Genomic DNA, 15706 nt, shown 5'->3' with positions numbered 1-15706 from the left:
TTTGTATCACTACCACTCCAATGTGCACACGAGCTCAAAATAAACAAATATTCATGATTATTTAATTTATGTTGCCAATATGAAATACATAAGCATTATAGTAATTAGAATTACTTTTAGGCAAACCGTCTTACGGTCGAGTCGTTGTTCGAGTCCTGTCCAGCACATGAATGCAGTTGCCATAGAAACGAGAACGCCGTGCCTGTCCATGTTGTACCTGACTCAACTTTTGCACACGCACGCCCCTTGATGGCCCTCTCTCCAGGCCTACAGGGGGCAGCACCGAGCTGTTTATGTCACCGTCAACGTCTTTGAGACGTCATCGGTGCAGTAGAAGAAGAAAGCCCTGTAGTCACAGAGGAGAGGCTAATGTACGTCCACTTTCGAGGCAGCAGCTCGTACCGCCGCGACGACGACGGCAATGGTTGACCGAGTCCGAGGAACTTACCCCTGGCTGGACCTCACTCTCGCGCGGTTGTCCCACCTGTAGTGAACGAGAAGCGCGGAGGAGAAGAGCTGTTCTCGGCTACCGGTTGGGGGGGGGGGGGATGGCTGCGGGCCAGGAGGAGCGAGCCCGGCGGACTTGTTCTCGCCATTTTTCGCGCAGGAGAACTCTGCCGTGTCTCGGACTCTTGAGGATATTATTTATTGCTTTTAGCCACACGGCGAGGGCGAATAAAGAAGGTCTGTATCGGCGAGGAGGAGAATGGTAGCGACGCTCGAGTGTGCTAGCGTAACTTCCGTGTGCGTTTTGACCATATGACTTGGAGCCGTTTCATTTTGTTTGTAGACGTCATATCAAAACTAACTTTTTCACTTTTCTGGTGACTGTAATGACGTTCGTTAAGTCGCCTTGCTGTGACCCGTGGTGAAGTTTGCGAGGTTGCGTTGTCAGCAAAGCTCGGGCTGGTTAGCGTCGGGGAGCTACCTCCAGGGGAAGTCAGGTGGCACGGGTTAAAGTTTTGTCAACGTGGCCCGGATCGGCGTACTTTGGTGGGCGTAAATGACAAGAAGACAGCCGTGCTGTCATTTTCTACGCCCGGCTCGGGTGTCAGGTCATGGTGGTCCACGGGGGGGGCGAACGACCCCTTGCGGCTTTCATGGAACGTTTGTTTAAGAGCAAACTAAACACAGGAGGACTGAGAAGTGACGTTGTGTTTTATTTTTATTAAAAAAAAATTTAAAAAAAGGTTTTCAGCAAGACTAGATAAGTGCACGTGCACAGTCAAAGAAAGCGTCTGTTTCACTACATTTGGATCTCGGATTTTTCCAGCCTTTATGTGGCTGCTGTTGTCTGAAAGTGTGCGTTTATGGTTTCGCTGTAAATTAGTACACGGTTCAATGTCAACGACGGTTGCTTTCCTAAATCCCAAGATGACAACAAATTGCGGCTTGTCATGATCAATAGAAACCAGATACTTTTGATTTGTTTGGCTTTGACAATAAACAAAAATGTGTCATTGTAAAACTGCAGAAATGTCAAATTCACAAATCAACATTTGCAAAGTGTGTTATACAAGTTTAAGGAAACTGCTAAAGTCAAACACAATCCGTTACTGGGAGACACTTCGGCTTTTGAAATAATTTGTCATTAAAAGGACAAAAATCCCAAAACGTCGACAAATCAATGTATTTTGTTTTACACGTCCAAAGAAACCACTGAAGTCAATCCGTTTCGTGGCACTGGTCAACCGCCCGTTTACTTTGCTTCGGAAACAATAAGTCATCTTCCAATAAACATTTGCAAAGTGTTGATTTGAAAATTGAACAAAGCGCTCAAGTCGAACAGGATTTTCTGGAAGCCAGTCGCCTTCCGATTTGTTCGGCTTTAGAAACAATGTCATCGTCATACAACCGAGACAAAAGTTGACAAACATGCAATGTATTTTTTTCTTGACACATTCAAACAAACCACTAAGTCTAACATAATTTGTTTCGGGACGCTGGTTAAGCTCTGTTGTTTTAGGTTTTAGAAGCAGTCTCAGATAAAATGTCTGTTTTTGTTCCTCGTCAAAGTTTTCTTTTTGCCAGTCAACATTTGGAATTTTCCAAAGCGATAACGGCCGCCACTGTTTGATTGCCATATGGCTTCACTTTGCATCAGTCGTCCTTCTGCTCTGTTAAATGTCAAAACAGTTCCTTTATAAATCACAACAAAGACAACGTCCACAAATCGATGTGATCATCATCGTAAAAACTGATAATCTCAAGTCTTAACAAACCTCTAATCTTCCGTATTTGTAGAAATCGCTAAGGTCAAAGACAATCTGTTTCAGGATGCCTGTAAAACTTTCTTTTGTCTTGACAAACAGTTTGTCATTGTAATCTGCAGAACTAGCAAAACATCCACCACAAGCAACATTGGCAACATATATTGTCTTCAAACAGTGGAAATTAGACTTTATACCGATCTGATCGGCTTGATCGTTGTATGTAAAGTTGTATGTAAACATGCCGGCTTTCTGTCAAATCATGCTCTAAAGTTTTGGTATGTGTGTGAAGTCATTTAATTAATTGCAGTAAGTTAGGACCCGTTATGAACTGGCATGTTGTAATGTTGGTTTGACCTGACTGATTAGAATACATGACCTGACTAGAGAATACTTAGTGAAGAAAGATACTCAATTTACAGTACACAAGAAAATTTTGTAAATGAGCAATTCATTTAAATAGACAGATTGCTCCATCTTGTGATCAGATCGGTTATCGCTTTTTTAAACTCTGATTGGCCCCAAAAATCCTGATGGTGTAGAGCCTAGTGGAAATGCTAAATTCCAATGTGTTTGATGGCTGTTGAGGTTAATAAAATGTACTCTTTTTAATGTCCCAAAATCTAAGTTTTGTGTGAATGTAGACAAAAATAGCCACACTAATGTCACAAACTCAAGTTTTGTGTGACTTTACACGTTCTTATCTTTTACTTAGGTTTCTGGTTGGATTCCGCATCACACTAATTAAGTGTGACTCCGCTTCAGAGGTTCCACTGTTTTGACTTGTGATTCAAGTTTGCAAAAGTTAGCCTGGTTTTATCTCAAACTCCCGCAAGCATTTTTCCTGAGAATTTTTTTTATTATGAATCATGCTTCATATGTCATTAGACTTCGAACATAATCAGATTTACTATCAAAATGGCGTAATAAACTTAACGGCCAACTACCGGTATGTAACCTTTATGGCTCAATTAGTGTGACTCAACTAGCTTGTATTGTAATGTACTGATCCTTTTTGTCTTGTGCAGTAACAAACTGACAATGAGCAAGCAAACATCTGATTCTAGCCTTGCGTTAGCCAAAACATGCTGAAACACATTCACTGCAGCGCAAGAGATATCTGTTTCTCATAAGCTAATGGAGCTGTGATATGTTTGCACAGGCGGATTATTTTCGGCTTCGCTAAGCCGCTTAAATTGATGGTTCGCGCTCTCGCTTTCGCGACTTGATTTAATGTATCCGTTTGCCTCCGATGGTAATAACCGCGTTGTGCTTTTGTTGGACGCAAACGGCGACGCGTGATCCGATTTCGGCGGTGTCGGGTGATGCGAGCGAAAAGCCTCTCAAATCCCTAGCGGTCTCCCCGTTTATCTGCGCTTCACTGAGGAACGACGTCAGAGTCAAACGTTGGTGCTGTCTGTCAAAGTAATTACGCGGAGCCCTGATCTGAAAATACCAGCATGTACAAAGTTGCTTTTGAATTCCAACTCCTGTGAAGTCAAACGCTTGAAGTGCTTTTGCGGGACAGTCGTTGGCTTATGTCCTCTAGGTGTCGGTGGAGTAAGAACATTCTAATCTACACAAGCTAATGAAAACCAAAGCAGCATGGTATGAAGAAAATCTAAAAATATTAAGCTAAAAATACATAGGGGAAAAAAATTGGAAAATTATGCCAAACATAAAAGCCTCAAATGGTTTGTACACCAGTTCATCTCAGCCTGTTTTAGGGGGAACCCTGATTCGTTCACTTTTCAGCAGTGTCAGACTCTCTATAATCGAGCATTTGCAGCCAGAGATAGTAATGCGTCGTCGTCGTTCTCACCGGACCGAATAAATAAACCACACCAGCACGGAAAACTGAAATAGATTAAAACCAATGAAGTGGCATTTGTGGGGAACCACCCGCTCGTATGGTCAAGCTTTCACTTTTGCTTGCAACCTTTCCTTTGAAGTAGAATAGGGATAATGTTTGGGTGGGAGCAGCCAGCAGAAAGCACCTTTTTAAATATTTGGGGCTGTGGAACAATTTGGCTGTGTGAATCCAGCGAGGGTCCCAACTGCTTTCTGCTCCGCACCAAAGCTAAATAACAGTACATGATCTTGTCTCAGTGTTTGGAACTCTTACAAGATATGAGTTGTCCTTTTCATCTGCAATGCTGATGTGCTGTTTTTATTTATTTTTATTTTTTTTGTCTTTCACAGCGTTCGTTCAGTGTGACACAATATTAGAAGTGCTACATTTTGGTGATGGAGGTGTTATATCGGTAAGTAATGGCCATTTAATACAGTAAATAAGACAGTCGAACCCAGATCCTGACTGAGGCAGGCGTGTTAACCACTAGGCTACACCTTCAATTTGAGATCCACGTGGCGGGTTTGTCCACAAGTAACATAACTCTTTGAATGGAGGGTGAATTCACAGTCCGTGTTTGTTCCATACAATGACGAACACAAAATAATGTACTATACAAGTGTCATTTCATTGATTACATTAAACTGACTGCACCCACTTGTTTTTCTTTTCGCAGGCTGAGTCCGACATCAATTTTGGTCTATATCAACAAAGGTGTGTAAATGTTCCACCTGTCATGTTCAGTACCTAATGTTGTGGACACTTACTGTGCTCTACTACTGGTGAGCAAGTATTTAGCACAGGACCTAACCATGGCAATGACCTAATAACTGTTGCATTGTACGCCCTCCTGTATTTTATTACCCCCGCCATTGGGGTTATATTTTTCTCTGCACGGGGTCGTTTATTGGTTTCGCTGTATTCTTGTACTACCTTTTCCAAGGATGTTCCTGTTGGAATTGGAGAAGAATTCACCAAAGGATATTTTTTAAGAGTTGAACCTAATTTGCAAACTTCAGCGATACGCCAAAGAATCAGAATAAACACAAATAGAATTTACAACGGCGACACGGTGCCCGACTTGTTAGCTCATCCGCCTCACAGTTTAGAGGTCGTGTGTGTGTGTGTGTGTGTGTGTGTGTGTGGAGTTTGCATGTTCTCCCTGTCACTTAATGTGGGTTTTCTCCCGGTACTCCGGTTTTCTCCCACATTCCAAAAAGAGAGGTGTGAATGTGAGTGTAAATGATTGTCTATTTGTGCCCTCCGATTGTTTGGTGACCAGTTCAGGGTGTCCCCCGCCTCTCTCATTTTGAAGTTGTGATTTTCCAGCCAGGTTTGAGCTGTTTGCGTCTCATCGGCTCATTTAAATACAGTTCCAGCTGAAGAAATTGCCACATTTTCAGATTTTTGTATCTGAGCGTCCATCTCAACGCTCACTGTGTGTTTTGTCTCTGCTGCGAGCGAGAAGCCTTGACTGTTTGCACGGCACGTTCCAATCCATTAAAGGGTTATCTCGTGACCGCTCCCCCTCACTGTGGGAGAGGGAAAAGGTATTTTCATTTTTGTTTTGTAGTCTCCTAGAAGCAGAAGAGACTCCCTCACAGTGAGATTGTTAATCATTTCCTCATGCTCTGCGGGTGTGCCCTGAGGCAGGAAGAGAGTTGTCAACATTGGCTGCAGACACGTGAAAATTCCTCAATAGTTTTTACCTGTAGTAAAGGATGTTGCATATTTCTGCGATTGGCTGGCAACCAGTTCAGGGTGTACCCCGCCTCCTGCCCGATGATAGCTGGGATTGGCTCCAGCACGCCCGCGACCCTACTGAGGAGAAGCGGCTCAGAAAATGGATGGATGTTGCATATTTGCATCGGAAAAACCTGCAACATATTTGGACAAAATATCATTATATAAATATCAAGGACAGATTTTATTTTATTTTTTCTCTTTCCCTGTGCTGTTTTGGCCTTGAAAGCTCTGTTGGGGGGGTGTTGTCCATGGCTGTTTATGCGAAACAGTATGCAATTACTAGCTCATGGAGAGAATTGGAATAAGCAGATAGGGATAAAGGTACAATTCCAAGATTATGGCCTTTTCCTTTATTTTATCACTAAGTGGGGTACACGCGTGTAAAACTAGGCAAAGCTAGGCAAGCTGCGAACTTGCATGGATGGCAATGTGTTGTTTCTATTATCATAGAAATCATTAGGCCCACAGATTTAGCAAAAAAAAAAGTTAAGCTTCAGTAGAAAAGTGCATTTTCCACAGAAGCCTCACGCGGCTTGTCACAATCACATAATTAGATGCGCATTAGTGTCAAAGCCAGCATCTAGTGTGATGTATAAAATCCTTTTCTCGCCCAACTTCAACGCTTCTCCATGTCGTTTCTACCGACCTTAAGGACACATTTGCAACTTTGACACAGAAATGCAACAAAACAAAACAGCTGAGCAGTGTTCTTTACTACTCAAGACGTTCCCTGTCTAAGTTATATCGGTCTATATTTTTGGTTAATTTTATATTTTGTCAACCGAATTAATGTATGAATACGGTTTCACTGTACCGCAGATTTTAAATCAAATGGTTAATAGCGTATATGTTCACTGTGATGGGTTAAATGCAGAGAACAAATTTGGTGTGCATGCATGCATGTTCATGACAATAAAAGGTGATTCTATTCTATGCTGAGTAATTCAACCGGCAGACTGGCTATCAGTTAGCCACTTAACAGCCAGTGCTGTCCTGAGCCAACATGGCCAAGTCTTCGCACTCATTTGCCAACTCTTGACATCAGTCAACAGGCCAGGCCCCGTCTTTGAAAACTACACACACATTCAAAGTCACAGATACGACAGTATAGAATGTGAGAATGACGTCCCAGAGTGGACAAAAATAATCTCTGCACCGCACATGCATATTTTGAATTAGTATTATGTATTAAGCATTTATATAGATTACAATAATGGGATAAATTTTGTGGAGTTTCGTCTATTAAGGGACTACTGTATTAGTTTTATTTCTGTTAACTGTTTGTGCCAACTCTTGTCAATTCTATGGTGGTAAGACTTTGACAACACATTAACCCCTTTTGCATGGAGAAAATATAACATCAGCGCTCCCATTTTTTCCACTTGTGCCTTCACATGGAACCCAACAAAGCGAGACATTGCTGTGTCAATGATGTAGCTTCCTACAGTGAGATAGTGAAAGGTGCGCAGGACAGCAACAGTTGCATTAAAATTCACCCCTCCGTCCCGCCTTTTCGATGTTTCCTTTCACTTAGTTGGCGTCCTACCTGATAGTACCTCCAAAGCTCGGAAATTTTGTTAGCTTGGTCACTCTATTCTTGCCAACTTTGTCACTTCTATTGTAGAATTTGGAGGACACATTAGGCCCTTTCACACCGAGAAACAAACAAAAGAGCAGTTGAGCAGGCACCTATTCTATATGTGCTTTTCTCACAGAATCCTACAGCGCCGAACATTCCACTGTGGACAATGCGACTTCCCACAGTGAGATTAGCGGCACAACGGACAGCGACAGTTAAACTTCACACCTCAGTTCTGTCTTTCCGCTATTTCCTATAGGGTTTGGTGACCGCTTTGCACTGGGTTGTGGTGGCCATTTTGTTGCCTACAAGAACATAAACATAGCCTTTATTTGATATCATGAGTTTATGGGGCCAGTACCGTTTCTGATACACCTTAGCTCATGGGGCCACAACTCAAAAAGGCTTTTCTGTAAGACCCTGAAAGCTCATTTTGAGCTTGTTGCTCATACAGTGGAACCTCAATAGAACGGACTAATAAGGGTGGAAGGTTGTCCGATATAGCAGAGTGTCCGTTACATTGACAAATTTTTCTTTTTTTTCCCCCTTTTTTAAAAAACTTTTTTTTTTTAGGCCATATGCACCCATATTACTGTAGAGTGCAAAATTGTTTTATATTTCTTTTCGTGGCTTAAAACGCCCAGTACAGAGGAAAGTTATTGTAAATAAATGTAAAAAAATAAATAAATGTTTGAAAGTTCCATGTTATCCAAATTTATCACTCTGGTGTGCTTGGTCATGGTGACATTGTTGATGTACAGTACTCATTATAGGCGAGTCACTTTTGTAAGCCGCGAGAAATTAGTGTGGTTTTCTAGTTCCAAATATGTTGGCGAAGGTGAAAGGCTTGACAAAAAACAGTTACTATACCAAAAATAGCATGTTCCAAACTCAGGCAGCTTCTCTCTCTCTCTCTCTCTCTCTCTCTCTCTCTCTCTCTCTCTCTCTCTCTCTCTCCCTCCCTCTCCCCCTCCCCCTCCCTCTCCACATTCAATGTGGCCACCATGTCCATTTTACCCAATATCCATTATATCACGGTCCGGTTTATCAAAGGTTTCAGTCAGCTGGCTTCCTGATTGGCTATCATTCCGTGACAGTCATGAAATCCTGGTTCAGAGTTCCTACACAATAGGATTTAAAAAAAAAAAAAAAAAAAAAAACGCAACAGGAAAGGGAGGGTAAACACTTTGGCTTGGGCAGAAGCCTCTGCTCCTGGCATCCTACTAACCCCGTTAGCCCGACATCAGATCATAGTGGTCCCACACCTTTCAGACCCCCGGCTTCTCCAGTTACTCGCTGGCATTCAGCACATTAGCTCCGAAGCCCCGAGCTCAACACTGCTCGATGTCATTCACAACCAAGACATGTTTTGAGTCTTCAAAACCAGAATGAGGGAAGTGAGGACTTGCCTCAGATCTCACACCCTGCTTCTCGGTCCAGTCTTCACACACTGCGGATCTCACGAGCATGTCCGTGCACGCCACAACAGATGGAAATCCATCTGGCCGTGGCCATTGTCTGCATCTAGTAGATGAATGAAACTGATCTCTGCATGCTTGTCTGACAGCAGTGTGATACCGCTGTACTTGTAGTAGAGTGGTGAATTATGGAATGGCCTTTGGGTGGATCGGAACTGTAGGTGGAAATACAAGAAAGACGCTTTGCTAGGTTATCTTGTCATTATGGCATTGTTAACACATTCACTGCCATTGACTGCTTTAGAATTCAAATATCCATGTTAACTGGGAGGGCTGGCAGTGAATGAGTCCAAAATGCCACATTTGAATTGAATGGCAATATTCATATAAAATAGGCCACATAATAGTAGAGTTGTTTTTTTTTTGGACATACTTGGCAAATAAACTTGATTCTGAGTTGTTTGACTGATTTTCCTTGCTAGGCCATTAATTGCGACTACTTTTGAGTTGACAGTTTGTTTAGCTAGGATTAGGCAAAAGATATCAAATATCCTGGTACAGTCTACTGGGAATCCTCAGAGGTGCATCTGCGAAACTTGGCTTCCAGACTTCAGAGGCGGGGCCGCCAAACTTGTCGACCGGAAACTTTGCTGACATCCGTTGCAAAAATCAAAACCACTTCTCAGAAAATTCTTAATGGTCTCACTAGCTTCCAAGATACTTCAAAGGCACGTCGACCACAAAACTTTGGCGGCACATGCACTGGAAAACGAGCTCATACCATAGAATGACAAATACGACAAACGTCTTGTTGCTGCATTATTATTATACCCCACAATCTCCACTTTACTGCAGGGCTCCAGTTTCTTAGTGCCTTCAGTCTCTGGGATAAAATTGGTGTCCTTATACCATACATCGTTCTCCGTGGTTGCTGTTTATTAGCTTGTCTCGTTCCACGTTCAATGGGGTGTGGTTTTCTGCAGCACCATCGGGGCTCGTTTCCATTGGCAAAAAAGCAGGTTGTTTTTCTAGTACCAGTTCAAGTTCCAAGTGCGGCGAGTTCTTACAATAGGGAGACCTCAGACATTGTGTGGCTCGAAATGCCAAAAAATAAACACAAATGCTAATGTTAGCTTACCATGTTACTGCAGTGCTAAACTACACAGTTGCCACCAAACAGTTTCTGACTGTGGAACATCAGGTCTTTTTGACTCCAAAATGATGGTAGGTTGAGGGGTTATAGAGCCACCTGTTGTTTGGGCGAGCCTGGTATGAGGGTGTAGACGAAAGCTTAATGAATAAAAAAAAAAAAAAAAAAGCTTATTTGGCTTTGGTGATGAGGTGCGCGCCACAGGTCGCCGATTCATTTCAATTGATTTAATATTGGCTCCCATTACATTGTTTTCCGCCTATTGCACGGAGAGAACCTGTTCTATTTGTTAAGAATCACCTGTCGGCGAACAGGCTTGACGAGTTATTGTGCCTGTATTCTCGATAACAAGTGAGCTTCATCCGCTGATGGGCCTGGAGGTGAGTCGTGTGGTTTGTGATTGCGTGATGCGCCCGCGTGAACCTCACAAACAAACGATAGGCTTTGTTAGGGAGTGTTCTCATTTGGCTGTTCCCGAATCTTGCGCTTGTGTTTAGATAGGTTGGAAATGAACACTGACATGCATACTGATGTTCCTCACCTTTTCCTGCTCCTGTCACATCTCTGTCCCCTGCAGCACAGCCCCGCACCGTGGGAACTGCAGATCCATACGCTTCGAACCTCCAATGTTGGACTTTAGCAAACAGTGAGTTTCTGACTCTTGATCACGTTCACATACTTGTCACTATTGCCCAACTCAGTAATTATTGTCAAAAACCTGTGGAATGTTCACCACTTGACTGTGCAGTTTGACTGGTTTCACCTTAGCCTGACTTATTGGCACACGTTCTGCTTTTGACGGCAGGTACACGCCAATGTAGTGTAGTGGCCATCGGCATATATACGTACACACATGCATGCGTTGGAGTTCAAGGGCTACATAAAGTTCAACATGATATAAAGTAGGTAAGGTATTAAATGTATATACTAAGTTGCTGTTTTCCCCTTTGTTGTAATGTGAAGCAATACAACTACATTAGTAAAATCTTTAATAATGATGATGATAGGATAAGTGGTAATGATGATGATAGGATAAGCGGTACGGAAAATGCTCGCCAAGGTGGGGTGTTCCCAGCTGTCACAAGCTAGCTTCACCCTGGCCTACGACAACGGCAGCAAACATGGCACTTATCAGCTGTGACCTTGAGAAAGCTCCCTTATCACTCTTACCAAATCACGGTGGCCCTTGGTTTTGTGCGGTCACTAAATCCAACTTTTAACACAAGTTGAACTCCACAAAAAAGGTTTAAAAGTTTACGTCGACCTTGTTAGAGAACAACTCCAACATGTGACTTTCCCCAAATGCAGTGTTAAAATGTTCAGTCATTAAAATGGGCTGTACAGCAAATAAATAATTACTCACCATTAATGAACTACATGCCAAACCTGTTTCTCAACTGTCCACTATTATAATGTTGGAGCAAAACAGTGTATCTGATGAGAAAAATTACTTGCTGGGAAATTATTATATTGCTGTTTGGACCACTATATTGTCAATGTCTGACATTGGATGTATATCCAAGGTTTTTGGTTTATTGTGTTTTAAATTGATTGATTGATTGATTTATTTATTTTAGTATTTATTTTCAAATGTGTTTTATTTAGATGTTTTTCTCCTTATTTTTTAAGATTTGTTTCGGATAATAACTCACACATAGCGCGTATCTCTTGTTAAACATTTTTTCATTTTTTTATATTTTTGTGTTTTGTTATTTAATTTTGTTCTATTCTAATGTTTGGGGAAAAACATTAAAATTTGGAACAATTTGCAGTTTTATTGTGAAAGACCATGCATGTCTTATTTGCTCATTATCAACAAACTTTGTGTGTTTCTTCCATTGACAGGCCTGTGGGGATGCCAAAAATGGAGAAAGTTTATTTACATAATCCTAGTTCAGAAGAAATTAGTTTGATATCAATATCAGCGACGACGGCGCATTTTCACGCTTCTTTTTTCCAGAACAGGGTGAGTGCATACGTTACTTTTGTCTTTGTTGTTTCGCCACATCGCATCTGATTTGCGGGATGCCTGTTATAATAAATATTATTTATTTAATTATGTTGCTTCAAACAATGTAGTGGGCACCGCCCTATGAATGTGGGAGAGCAACCGATTTTAGATATTTAACCTTTGGAGGTATAATCAGAGCTCGAGGCATGACAGATCCTGTGTGTAAGAGTATTTCTGCAAAGCTGGAACAGGTGTGTAAAGTTAACACCTATCCTTTTATTTATCATTTAATTGGCCTTGCAACCTCTCACTTTTTACACATCTAGCTTGTATGTTTTTTTTCTAAATGTAACTCTGTTTTATTTACAGAGCACTTTGTAAACAACCGCAGCTGAAACCGTGTCGATAAAAGTGTAAATAACATCGAACATAAGACTAAAATAAAGGCTCAAGTCTTAAGTCTCATGCTGATTTTAAAGGCAAGGAATAAAAAATTATTTTAGGGCAGGTTTTAAAAAAATGGGCAACAAAGGGGCTTGTCTAATGTGCACCGGGTGGTCATCCCATAGTTTGGGACCTGCGACAGAATAGGTCCTATCCCCACTGAGCTTACGCTTAGACTTCAGTACCTCGAGAAGCAGCAAGTTAGCTGACCCGAGGCACTGGGCAGCAGTGTAGGGATGAAGCAACTTGGAGAGATAAGGCCAGGTGAGACTATTTTGAGATGTAAAAACAAAAAGCAGACTCTTAAAATGAACTCTGCACAGGCAGCCAGAATAGGGGTTTTGTGCTCCCTCATACGTGTTCCAGTTAAGCGGTGAACTCCCTTCTGAGGACAAGAATGTTATGGGGTCAGTTAAAATTCATATTTGCATTGTTTATATGTTATGTAATACATGCACGTCATTTCCAGCAAGTTATCAACTATCGTAAAAAAAAATAATTTATTACGCGTATTGAGCACTCCCCGAACATACACAAAGCTCGAGGTACCGCGGTGTAGTTACTCTATCCGCCGCAAGACTACCAGCATGTTCTTTCTGTGTCCTCTACAGATAATCCCTCCTGGAGGAAACACGTCATTTGATGTCGTGTTCCTCGCGAGAGTCGTCGGGAATGTAGAAAACACTTTATTTATTAACACGACACATCACGGAGTATTTACATACCAGGTAACAAGCGCACAAGACTACACACGTCTTTAAATTGTCTTGAATTTGCTGATTTGTCTTTTTCCCCCACCCGTCTCTCAAGGTTTTTGGGGTGGGTATCCCAAACCCGTACAGGCTCCGTCCCTTCGTTGGGGCTCGAGTCCCAGTAAACAGCAGCTTCTCGCCGCTAATAAGCATCCATAACCCCTACAGTGAACCGCTGCAGGTAACCTAGCACTGCCAGCAAACTGATTACTGTATTTTCTCGTGCATAATGCACATTTCCCCACCCCCCAAAAGATTGTCGAAAATCAATATTGCGCATTATACATGGGTATAGGAGCAAATGGGGGGAAGACTTTCACATTTTATAACTCTATGCTGCTATCTAGTGGTTATGAAAAGGCTGGGCACTTTCATTCCAAAATGCCAGCCCCACCTAGTGGTTATAAAAAAGGTCCAGCCTACACTTTCATTCCCCTATGACGGGTACGTATGACTGTATATATGTACAGTTGTGCTCATAAGTTTACATACCCTGGCAGACTTTGTGAAATATTGTTTTTTTTAAATACGACTGATGACTGAACAACAACAACCATCATTAATTTCTTTATGGTTATGTTTTGTTGAATGATCAAACTTTTCTGAAATGCTTGACCGTTTAATTTGAATCACATAAAAATAAAATTAAGTGTTTCGCCTGGTCCTTCATGTTTTCAAGAATTGTACCCATCATACAAATTCTGCCGGGGTAATCAAACATGAGCACCACTGTGTGTTTTCTAATTTACTAAATAAAAGTAGGGCTGTGAATTTCAAAAAAGAGCAAGTAAATAAAAAAAAAAAAAAAAAGGATTACGTGTTAAAATAAAGTGCTTAACCTCAGAATAATTATTTGAAAAAAACTAACAAAAACATACAGATAATACTTCATTTTGATCATATGGGTAGAAGCAAAATCATGCATTATCCATAGGTAGAAGGGTTTTCCAGAATTTTTAGGTCAACTTTGTGGTGCGTATTATACATGGGAGCGCATTATACACGAGAAATTACAGTAGTTATTATACTAGTCTCATTAAAATGGCTTCTCATTTGTGTATGGTTGTCTGAAGGTGGTTGAGATGTATTCCAGTGGAGGGGATCTACATTTAGAGCTTCCCACAGGGCAGCAGGGAGGCACCAGGAAATTATGGGTGAGTGATCTGTCAGATTTTGCACATTTTGTACTAGAAATGTTAATATTTTCCTACTTGTAGCGATGGCTAAAAAGTTATGACATTTGCACAAAGGCAAAGTATTCGTAAAGCATTTAGATGCGGAAGTCAACATATTTTTAACGGCTATTGTAGCCACCTTGAGTTTTTACAAATTGCAGATTTTATTTATTTTTTTGTCAGTCACCTTCAAAAATATTGTCAGTTGTCCATGGTTGTCAATACTTGGTTTATTAAAACAGTGTCGCTCGTAGTCTTGAGTGAAAAAGAAATCCAGAATCCATAGTGTGCTGGTGAGGCCATGTCACTTGAAAATGCTTTTCTTAAAATGTTGCTGATTTTAAAGTAAAATATGACACCCCGGTGAGTGTGCGCTTTTTGTGTAAATGATGTTTTACAACTTGAGGCGCTGTGCTTTTCTCATGAAGGAGATCCCGCCCTTCGAAACCAAGGGCGTGATGAGAGCCAGTTTCTCATCTAGAGACGTGGACAACCACACGGCTTTCATCCGAATCAAAACCAATGCGCCCAACGAAGATAAGTTTATCATTCTGCCGGTGGAGGTGGAGGTAACGTCAGGTGTGTTGTAAAACCTTTTCTTTACACCCCCACCTATCTTGAGAGCTGCCATGACTCACAATTCTTCGACCTTGTGTGCAGCCCCTGGTATTTACTCCTCCACAGAGATGCTCGACTTTGGCACACTGCGCTCCCAAGGTACACATTCTGAATGTGAGCCCCACACTTGTTTTTTCCCCCTTCACTCATGCCACCTCTTTTTTTTTTCCTTTCAGATCGGCCAAAACTGATGGCTCTGTACCTCTTGAATTCGGGAACAAAAGATGTTCCCGTCACAGTAGGTCACCTTTTTTCATCTTTTAAAATGCACGTACGCGTAATGTTGCTTCACAGTGTCATATTTTCCTCTTGTACAGAGTGTCCGTACAACGCCGTCCAATGAGGCCATCACGATAGAGTTTAAAGCCATCACGCTCAGAGCAGGAGAGAGCAGATACACCAAAGTAGCTACTATTAGCTTTGACGGTAAGGCTTCTCCATATAGAGCGCCTTGAAAAAGTACTCATAACTCTGGAATGTATTTTGTTGAGTTTAATTTGATAGACCAACACAAAGTATTTATTTTGTAGTTTTTTTCTCAAAGTGAGTATATATCTGAAGTGTGGTGTGCATTTGTATTCAGCCGTCTGTACTCTGATACCTATAAATACAATCCAGTGCAATCAATTGTGCTCAGAGGTTACCTAATTTGTAGACTCCACCTTTGTGTAATTTACTATGTAAAAATACACCTATTCTGTGAAGCTTTGGTTAGAGAACACTAGTGAATAACCGCAACAAGAAGACCAAGAAACTCACCAGATGAATTTAACAGAAAGATCAGGAATAAAGTTGTGGAGAAGTTTAAATT

The 15706-nt window shown here is 41.5% G+C and overlaps 1 protein-coding gene across 1 annotated transcript in view; it reads left to right on the top strand.

Moving 5' to 3' along the window:
* The first annotated feature begins 326 nt into the window (after positions 1 to 326).
* The window catches only part of tmem131 (transmembrane protein 131), a 35970-nt gene continuing 20590 nt past the window's right edge, over positions 327 to 15706 (top strand). The window contains exons 1-12 of the mRNA XM_061684855.1: positions 327 to 684; positions 4413 to 4474; positions 4739 to 4776; positions 10533 to 10601; positions 11801 to 11921; positions 12962 to 13078; positions 13161 to 13283; positions 14176 to 14256; positions 14706 to 14856; positions 14938 to 14994; positions 15072 to 15133; positions 15213 to 15321. Coding sequence (XP_061540839.1) covers positions 549 to 684; positions 4413 to 4474; positions 4739 to 4776; positions 10533 to 10601; positions 11801 to 11921; positions 12962 to 13078; positions 13161 to 13283; positions 14176 to 14256; positions 14706 to 14856; positions 14938 to 14994; positions 15072 to 15133; positions 15213 to 15321 — 1126 coding nt within the window. The 5' untranslated portion in view covers positions 327 to 548. The remainder of the gene's footprint in view (positions 685 to 4412; positions 4475 to 4738; positions 4777 to 10532; positions 10602 to 11800; positions 11922 to 12961; positions 13079 to 13160; positions 13284 to 14175; positions 14257 to 14705; positions 14857 to 14937; positions 14995 to 15071; positions 15134 to 15212; positions 15322 to 15706) is intronic.

The sequence above is a fragment of the Phycodurus eques genome, chromosome 8 (genome assembly GCF_024500275.1).
Source record: "Phycodurus eques isolate BA_2022a chromosome 8, UOR_Pequ_1.1, whole genome shotgun sequence".
NCBI lineage: Eukaryota > Metazoa > Chordata > Actinopteri > Syngnathiformes > Syngnathidae > Phycodurus > Phycodurus eques.
The sequence above is the reverse complement of the archived record's forward strand: the minus strand, read 5'-3'. Positions and strand labels throughout refer to the sequence as shown.